A 10386-nucleotide genomic window follows, 5' to 3' on the forward strand; every position below is an offset into this window, starting at 1 on the left:
CAAAAGAAAAGGCAGGAATGCACCATATCTATCACATAGTTGCCAAGGTTTCAGATTGCTTATGTGTGACATCGTCATGATTTCAGTGTAATTATGAGTGACATTCAAAGACTATGAGTGACAGTTTCATGCAAGCAAAGTCAAGCGATCAGGCATGATTGGTGGTGAGAAGTCTTCGCCAGAGTTGTAGCATCAATGGCAAGACATTCTGCAGGACTCTGTAGCTAGTTGCTGGATAATCTTTCTATGGCAGCTAGTCACTGCATAGGATTACTAATCGTTCCTCCACTAAGCCCAGGTGGATTTATACATGGTGCAACCATATCCGCCTCTCATGCTGGGCAGTTGCATAGTGATTCAGGCCACACTCCAGCGAAGTGCTATAATTTGGTGCTGTGCTCATCTTCACTAAAAAAGTGTCTTTCCGTTCATGGGCCCCTGCCAGCGAATGTCATTGACATTCAAGTATTTTGCATTGTGGAATGCAGATACACTTATAAACAGGCGTTAAGAAAGAAGAAAGATACTATAAAACATGCAACTTGGGATGCTTTGTGTGAGGCCTCGTTAAGTCGAGATTCAGCAGCATTCTGGAAAGTTGTAAACTCCCCCTTCTCTAATTATAATAGTACTCCCACAATAGAGGTAGCAATATCCGCACAGGAGTGGGTGAAGCATTTCGGAGATTTATATTCTGCTGAATGCTCCCTAGGAGATTGTTCACTTTCTGTAACTCCTAATATTGAAGAACCCAACTTAAACAATACCCAGGCACATGATGATTTCTCTATAGAAGAAGTCAGCGCCAGTATCAAGGCAAGTTTGGGGGGCAAAGCACCAGGCCCTGACGGGGTCCCGGTAAATCTATACAAAAATGATATTGATTTATGGGCCCCAATCCTGGCTAGAGTTTTTAACTTTACTTTCCAGAATGGTCCCCTCCAATCGTGGCGTGAGTCACTGATAGTTCCAATATTTAAAAAAGGGGACAGACATAGCTGTTAATGTTATCGTCCTATTTCACTTCTTGACAGCACCATCAAAGTCTTTGGAGGGTCATAAGGCTTCAAATATGAGCGGACGAAAACCATATAATCAGCGATCTACATTACGGGTTCCGTAAAGGGCTTAGCACAATTGACCAGTGTTTGAACTTACACATTTTAACAGAGAAATACATAAAGGCTAAAGAGGGTCGAATATTTTTAACTTTCATCGATTTAACATCTGCTTTCGACTGTGTCTCACACAATAAACTTTGGATGGTTCTGAGCAACATGGGGGTAGACACATCAATTATACATTTTTTATGGAACTGTATCAGGACGCATATGAGCGAATTAGATTTGGAGAAAATGGTGAATGCACTGATTCTTTTGGTATAGGTAGGGGCGTACGATAAGGCTGTGTGCTAGCCCCACTGCTCTTCACACTCTATATAAATGATGTGGAGAAAACTCTTTTAAAGGAATGTAGGGATTTGCCTATGGTAGGAGAGAGACCAGTGCCCGCATTATTGTATGCCAATGATGCTGTCCTGATGGCTCGAACCCCAGTGGCCATGCAAGCCATGGTTACTTCCTTTGCAAATTTTATGAGTGGATTAAACTTAAAGATAAATTGCTCAAAAACTTTTACTATGACTTGTGGTGATGGCACAAATAAAAAGAGGAAAGCAGTTTTTATTGGTACGACCCCAGTCGATTTTACTCCTACTTTCTCCTACTTAGGAGTTTTGTTTGATCAAACTGGCAACTGGAACATTACAATCAAGACAAGAAAATTGCTGTATTGTAAAGCCATAACGGCGTTAAAAAACTTTAGCCATAAAATTGGATGGAAGCCTAGAGGGGAAATGCTAACTGTATATAAGGCCACTTGTCTAGCAATAGTGACCTATGGCGCGGGCCTGTGGGGGCACGCCAATGTGACATGTCTACAGGTGGTAGAAAATCTTTTAATGAAGTACCTTCTGGGTGTCCCGAAAAGCGTTTCGACGTACTCTTGCCATATAGAACTTAGGGAACCATATCTAGTAGATCTTTTAAGAACTGCCCCAATACTGTTATGACATAGAGTCTGGCCAACTGACGAATGTGGTCTCAATCGTTTGATTTTGAATAATGTGCTAGGCCTAGAAAAGAAGAATAAAATTTGTTGGTTGTCATACGTGAAGAAATTTCTCGAGGATCTGGGAACCATATATTATTTTAACGATCCAACCTCCCTAAGTAGCATCTCAAGGAAAGCTCTGAAAGAAAAGTGTATGGGATACTTACATGAACGCAGAGCGCAAACAGAAATGAAAAAGAAAACTGTATTGGCACATGCACAAATTGTTATTTCTAATAAAATGCAGCCATACGTCAAACTTCAGATTAGCGATTATGAGAGGTTTTTATTAACTAGTTTTAGGTTTAATTTATTGTTTCGTTTATTTAGTTTCCCAGATACAAATGATTGGTCAAAACACCTGATCACATGTCCTTGTGACAACCTGTCAGAGCAATCAGACATGCATATCCTTTTCTTTTGTAAATTTTACATTAAGCCTAGAAGAAAATTGGTCATCCCCCCCTATTGAAGATTATGGATGTAAATCGCTGTCGCCCTGCCTTTCTAGCTGTACAGAAACTGGACAATATTTTAACCGTCGTATTTATTTCCTCGTTTTTAAAAAAATCTTTTAAATTACGAAAAACGATGATATTCTGAATTGTAATTATAATGAACAACAACTGCCTGCGCCTAAATGGCGAAAAAACAGAACTACTGGTGGTTGGGAAAGCAACATCAGCATGGTCTCGCATGTGGTGGCCCACTGAATTAGGGAGTCCCCCCATTCCTGTGGAGTCGGCAAGAAATCTCGGTGTAATACTGGATTCTGATCTTTCTTACAAGGCCCATGTTAGCAGGGTGACTGGGAGGTGCTTTGGCATACTGAAGGATCTTCGGAAAGTTTTAGACCTCCTCCCTACCAGAGCCAGAAAAAGAATTGTCCACGCTCTGGTGACTCCGCACCTTGATTATGGGAACGCCCTGCTGATTGGGCTGAGACAGAAGGGCCTTCACCAACTTCAGTGTGTGCAGAATGCTGCCGCACGCCTCGTGCTTGGGCTTTCGCGCAGAGCTTCTGGGAAGGCCGCTCCGGCCAAGATTCAATGGCTTCCAGTAAGGGAGCGGATTAAATTCAAAGCCCTGTGTTATGCGCATCGCATCGCCCAGGGCAAGGGCCCTGATTATCTAAAGAACCTCCTCACTACACATCTCCCCACTCGGAACCTAAGATCATCTGGCACGATGCTGTTTAAACCTCCCCGTATTTTCAGGGCCTGGATGGGCGGTCGTTCCTTTAGGCACCTGGCCTCTAAACAGTGGAACGAACTCCCGCTCCATCTTCGGATGGAACCATCCGAATTAAGATTCTGAGGAAAACTTAAAACGTTTATGTTCCCTATTATGTAAACTCTCCCTATGGTTTATTAAACATCTGCCTCCCGAAAATCTATCAGCAGTTAGCGCAGGGATACACTGTTTTTTGTGTAGCCAGGCGCTTTATAAATGGCTTATTATTATTATTATTATTATAATGTATTGTTTATGAAATTATGCTGAATCGCCTCTGGAATTATGTAGTAATCCTTTTGGTATTATGACAAAGTGTTTATGTATTTACAATGGTGCTTATAATGTACTTAATATTTGAATGTGATTTTACATGTACTTTTTTGGTTATTCTGCTTTAATAACCGAATAAATAATTTGAATGAATGAATTGTGATTATGTGTATCATTTAATGTCTTATGTGAGAAACTGTGTGACATTTTAATGAGCTGGCTAAACTAAGCAATTGGGCTTTTAATCTATTTTTTCTTACATAAACAACACTATATGACACTGCTGAGAGCTCTTCTTAAGTTCAGATCCAAATCCTCTTTTTATCAGCCCAGGCGTCGTATGTAGTCTCTTTTCCAGTAACTTAGATAAGCACTCACTTCCATCCCTAATCGATACTTTATTTCATGCCTAGCCCTCCTGCTCTCTTCGCTAACCCAACTCAATTTCCTGTTACACTATTCTTGTTTAAGTTATCTGTCCTGCTACATCTCAAAGTGGTCTCTTTTCCTTCTCCAGCTATTCCTCCTTGCCAGTGCTCTCTTCATCCTTCCACAGCTACGCCTTGACATCGTCCTCTAGAGCATCCTTTATTGCAGGTTATGTCTTTCATGTCTCAATTGCCTGCTCATTTACGTTCACTCCCCTCAGAGGATACTTCTTCACCCTTTCCACAAGCACCTCTCTGGTGTCCTTCTCCACTTTACCCGCTTAGTTAACCAGTTTTCTCTCAGGAAATGTTTCCCCGTCATGGAACACTTGCTTGCATCTTTCTGATACATCTTGAATACCTCTGCAGCACCTTGTGCACGCAGGTACCTACTATGTCAGACAATCTTAGCCAGTCTTGGCTTCTTAGCTATAGCACTTTCCAGGCAGAGCTTTTTCAGCTAGCAATTAACTATAGTCAAAGTAAAACTACAAGTCCCACAATACAGTGTGCTGTTGGCTAAAAATCTATAACAGGCTGATGGTGTCACACATGTCATGGAGCTACTTGACAGTATAAATAACAAGTGTTAGAAATGGGATTTCTGGGTGGCTAGGGCTTGCGCCTTAACCAGGCAGAAAACACCCCTCTAGTCATGGCAAGGGAGTTAAACACTGAAGATAACCCCTGCTCACCCTCTTGGTAGCTTGGCATGAGCAGTCAGGCTTATCCCAGAGGCAATCTGTAAAGCATTTGCGCCACACACACACACAGCAGCAACATACTAGGCGCACCACAAAAGGAACCCTACACAAGGTTATATATAACAATAGCCTTTATATTATCATAAACACATTAGAATAGTAATCACACAATATACACTGTGCCAACTGGCACTAGGCAATATTTTCAGAGGATTATATACCCATGACAGGGCCAATTGGGCCACTGTCAGAGCCATTACGAGCACAAATAATAAATGTAGAACACAACCAGAAATGACTGGCAAAATACCGTACTCAGCATTACATCCTGTAACATAAATCATAGTATGCAATCAGCATCACATCAGGCGTAATTTACATTATCCGCCAACCTCATAAGCTAAACATATTAGACCATAACCTCCTAACAATAAATCACATTAGAGGCATATATCACAGTAGAGAATAACCTCATAAGCATAAACCACAGATTAGATAACCTCATAAACATAAACACAGTATACAAATAACCGCATAATCATAAATCACATTAGAGGCATAAATCAGATAAAGAAGGTTATTGCCAGACTATTGTAGCGGGAATTCCAATCTCCTACAGAACTGTGCATAGAGACCTGGAACCTCAGTGAATTAGGATGGCCCAAAACTCACTTCAGTACCCAAAATCCCCTTACCGAGCTAGCTACAGTGTCTCATTGGTCATAACAAACTCCCAATGCTTTAAACAGACCAGAACATGAACTTAGAATACCTCAGGAATCGTGGAACACATGAACACTCTTTCGTAATATAATCATCACAAACCAGAACGTGGAGTAAATGAGGACATGTGCATGTTTGAAATATTTATTTACTAATGCAAGGTTCTCAAACGCAGTATCTTGTATAATACTAACAAACATATTATAAGCAACAAAGCTATCAGCATAGTTATTAGTCCATAAAAGGCGAATGGAGACAGCATACTAAAATGCTGGAATGAATAGAAATTAACAATGTCTAATTCACAACCTCCCTATTTAGCATAGTATTTTATATCTATGAAGGTCTCATTTGGGTTTTAGCAGGGCGGGCCCATACCTCAAAATCTCAGTGGCAGGAGAATCACATCACCTTCCACCAGCTCTCTGCATGCGAAGCACATCAAGTGTGTTTTTGTGCGTTCAGCACAACAATATAAAACTCTCCTAGAGCCAGATTTTGGCAGCAGCATGTGTGTTATGTCTATAGGGGTGCGAAGATCAGACCTTACAACAACACTGGGTTAAATTATCCGTGTAGCCTTCAGCACTCGCTGTGCAGACAGAGTGCAGAACAAAACTGATATCAGAGCAATAACATATTATTTCTCAAGTAAATCACGAAGCTCTTCTGGGTTGAAAGCTAAAACAACAATTATGTGTTGTGTGCAAAAGTGAAGCAAGAATGAAAACGGCGTGCAAACATTTATTAAACTCATGCTAACTTAACACAGTATGTAGAAAAGAAGTAGCTATATGACACCCCCCCCAATGATCAGAGCACTGTCAAAAAATCATGTAAAGGCAAAACCTGGAAGGGGTTTAACCTGAAAACAGAGTTCAATAATAATTAGTTAATCTATTCTCCAAACGTATATATGACGGCCTATAGTGGCCAAGCGTAATTGTTCCAACCTTTGAAAATATAAGTCAATAGGTCTGGGGCGTATCTAAAAAAAATTTCACACATGAATAAGGCACTGTTCTAAAATATAAAAAGCACGTGCCGAAATAAGTAAAATAAACTCCATGGCATCTCAAGATAGAACTGAATATGCAAAATATGCAGCCACAGCCTCCAATATGAAATCACTGTCATCATCCGAAAACAGTTCAGCCATCCAATTAAGTAGTGGGAAGGAACATACGTGCTGCTCCGCCACTGGATCCTCTATTAACATCAGAGGACAACTCAGTGGGTTCTCAAGAAAGCTCCTTGCCAAGAACTCCTGCGCTGCTGCGATTACATCCCAGCGACCCATTAGTCCATGCATCGCTGCCAAGGCCATAATCCTTTCGCCGGAACAAACCAACTCGTGAGCAACTACGGGGCTCATCAGACGATTAAAGTCAACGTCAGGAGACACCGTCAAGCAGAGACACAAATCAAGGGCCCAGTGAAAATCGAAGCTCAGGCAATGAAACACAGGCTGGACACATGTGAAATAGGAAAATCGAAACGATAATCCAAACGCCGTGCTTAAAGTTGCAAGCGGCAGGGTGCCATAGTAATCAAGCATCCGGTTGCGCAACAGTGACAGGAGGGGCTCTTCTGCTCCTAATGCAGGATGGGCATCCATTTGTAATAAAGCAAAATATCACCAAAACGCCTGCAGCTAAAGCCAGCAAGACAGGGAAGCCTCCAAACAAACTCGAAAAAATAGAATGAAAAAAGGCAGGGATGACCCCAAATATTTTTTCAAATGAAGTCACGAGACCGCTGCAAACTAATTTAAAAAAGTGAGCAAGGCCGGAAGTGGAGGAGGCATTAAAGATTTGATGAACCAGCTCGCTGAAATGTAACCTTAAATCAGTATTTAAAAGCGCCTGCACTTCTGTGCGTGTGTTAGCTATGTGAAGGACGAATGCTTCTCGGGCCGAACTCAGGGCCACCTCTTTCTGAGACAAAAGGGCTCTTATTCTAGTCATACCATTGAACTCTGCCTTCAAGGTTGGGATGCGCGGCCAGATGGAAACATCTGAATTCCCATGCGTAGGAGGATACATAACGTTTTTGCAGCATACAACCAGTTCAGATACAGTTACCACATAAGCGATACCAACAATTAAACCACAACACTCCTCGTTATTCAACAGCAAATAACTACCATTTGCCAAAAGTGTAAACGTGGGAACAATTGCGGGTACAGGAGTCCCTTTTAATACACAGGCCAGATTAGGTCGTTCCTGGTTGCAGGAACCATGTAATTGGATGTGTCTGCATATTAATGAATGGTCAGGGGACTCAGTGCATTCTTCCCCATTAAGATAAACTTCCTTGCCGTCTTTCAGGCACCTATATGTGAAAGGAAGAGACCATGCTTCATGGAGGAAGGCACCACCTAACGGTTCATAACGTCCTATTGCAACATGTAGCATACAACTAGTGAATTTGTACAACGCGAAAGGTAATGTAATTAATCCGTGGATAAGCCACATTGCATCAGTGGCCTCAGCAACAGAGAACGGTAAAGATTCCAACCTCTCAATGTGTAACATGGAAAATGATGCATCTCGCATTGAAAGCATGCGCTGTTTGTCAGTCAAATTAAACGGGGCAAAGAGGGAGGAAACGTTCATGTAGTTCCAGGGCACACGGCCAGACTTAAGAGTCTGCAGAGTCCATGCAAACTGCATTACATAACGCAATTGATTTTGGCCATGGTATAAAACAGACACCTCATCATTTACAATATCAACCACTGAAGAAACAATGTTATTCAACGTGTATATGCGGGAAGAAAGCATGTTAATACTGTTATCGACAACTGCAAGCACCTTTTCTAAATTTGCTTGATCAATTGCTCTCAGGCGCTTAGCAGCCTCAATCTGTGACAGCTTCCAAATTTCATTGTAAGCAGCATAAATCCAACGTTTAGATCTACCGCTTGCCGGGCCTTTTATAAAATCATTAATATCCACCTCATCAGTTAGCTTAGATAGATGTAATTTAACAGGAGCTAATGTAGAATGTTGTAACCAATTTTGACATAATTTGCCAACTGAGTATGATGTAACAGTGTAGTCAGGATCAAAACGTGGATCAGGCCTGACTTTTGTAAAACCTTCAGTTAAACCCATAAAGCGACGCTGGCAAGAGTCAGAGCTTCTGTACCACAGCAGCCAACCCTTTGGATCAAAACTGGACACATTAAAGGATGCATTACCTAATAATTTTTGCAATTCTCTAATGGAAAATTTGTGTAACTATCCCAACCAGAATATTCTTACAAATCAGGGACAGCAGGGGTATTTAACTTTTTTGAAGTAGCCAATCCAAAGCACGTTGTCTGAGAAATAGTAGAATTCAAAAACAACATGTGATTCGGGATGAGACATGCACGGTGCAAAGCCTCAGTGCCTTGTACCTGCCAACTTTTAGAACCCCAAACCGATTTAAGGTCAATGGTTTCCTTCCATAACTCGTAGCCCTCTACAGCTAATTTGTCTAGAAAGGACTTCGAATACAACAATTTAGTATCGGTAAGTCTAACTTTGGACATGGGCTTCTGTGTCATCTTAAAATAAAAGGACTCAGGACTTGACTGATTAAAGTCGGTAAAGTAAGTGTACTTCTTCAAAAACGTACTGGAGCTGCCTTGTAATGGTGCAGGGCAATGTTCCCACTGTGTGTAATTTACAGTACCCCTTCTGGAACTTGTCTTATGCAAAAAATGATTACCAAAATGTTGAAAGCAAAATAAATCACCATAATTAGCAGATTCTAAAAATAAATCTTCAGCATCAAAGGCAGCATAATATTTTAAATCAGAGAATAATGATTCTACGGCCTGAATATTCCAATCATCAGAACGTATGTTTTGTTTAACCACATCCCCCATGTTCACTCTTAGTACATTTGGGACATTAACCACTTCAGTTGGGCCATGAATTTGAAATTTAACTGCATCCCACACAATCCCATCAAGAACCGGCCAAGCTGTGATGTTAACAAAGTTCAAGTCTCTTTTCAGTCTGTGTGCAGAATGTGAAGAGGATAAGGGGGCCAAAGTTCCATTAAGATGCCGAATGCATGTTCTCTCCTCAACATAGTGTCCATCCATGATGCGGAAAAAATAAAACACAAAACCAAATGACATAAAAAGGCATACTGAAAAAAGCATTAGCCAAATATATGTCCAAGGGGGAACCAAAAAAATGTTTCTTGAATAAAGAGGCATAAATTGCACAACGTGAGGGTTTTGTCGAAGTCACTGAAGCAGAGTCAAATGAGAATCTAGAGTGAGTGGCCAAACGTGTTTGTAAGTCAGGCATCGATAAATCAGCAGGAAAGGAATAATCGAGATCATCAATGTTATTAACTGGGAAAGTGTTCAGTATAGGATTGGAAATGACAGGCATCTCGAGGGCCACTTCTGGCTCAGCAGCTGCAGTAATGGCCAAAACAGAATTTCTCACAATCGAAGGACAGGAGACTGCCGGTGTCATGCTATGAAGAATCGGCCACCCTGTGTATCTTGACATTGTCAATTGAGATAAACTTGTTTTCCTTACGACCTGGAAGTGGTGGTAAAATGACTGTTCTTGTGCCCTTCACTCCAAGAATGGGGACCGGTGCTCGATAGGAAGGACCAAATTCTTTCTTGTTATCGATCTTCTCTCGAACCAGTTCTCCAACTTTGGGTAGCCAGCCAACTACCGGGATCTGCAATGCATCATCCGATGTGGAGGGCAAATGTTCCTTTGCAAGACTGTCTCTGGTCTTTTGTAGATCCTGTAAAACAGTGCAATGTTCATCTACGTCAAAGGCCGTGGCTTGAGCCACGCAGTCTAGACCGTCGAGGTCAGGGACATACATCTTGATACCAAAGAGCATTTCGAACGGGGTCCGCCCACCCAGAGACCTTCTAGGGA

At 41.5% G+C, this 10386-nt stretch overlaps 1 protein-coding gene across 1 annotated transcript; it reads right to left on the reverse strand.

Annotated features, from left to right (window-relative positions):
• Window positions 1–7023: 7023 nt before the first annotated feature.
• LOC147701714 (uncharacterized) lies at window positions 7024–8148 on the reverse strand. Its single transcript, XM_086929360.1, has one exon. It carries the CDS (start codon window positions 8146–8148, stop codon window positions 7024–7026), a length of 1125 nt encoding a protein of 374 aa, XP_086785486.1.
• Between the last annotated feature and the right edge of the window lie 2238 nt (window positions 8149–10386).

The sequence above is a fragment of the Lissotriton vulgaris genome, chromosome 7 (assembly GCF_964263255.1).
Source record: "Lissotriton vulgaris chromosome 7, aLisVul1.2, whole genome shotgun sequence".
Taxonomy (NCBI): domain Eukaryota; kingdom Metazoa; phylum Chordata; class Amphibia; order Caudata; family Salamandridae; genus Lissotriton; species Lissotriton vulgaris.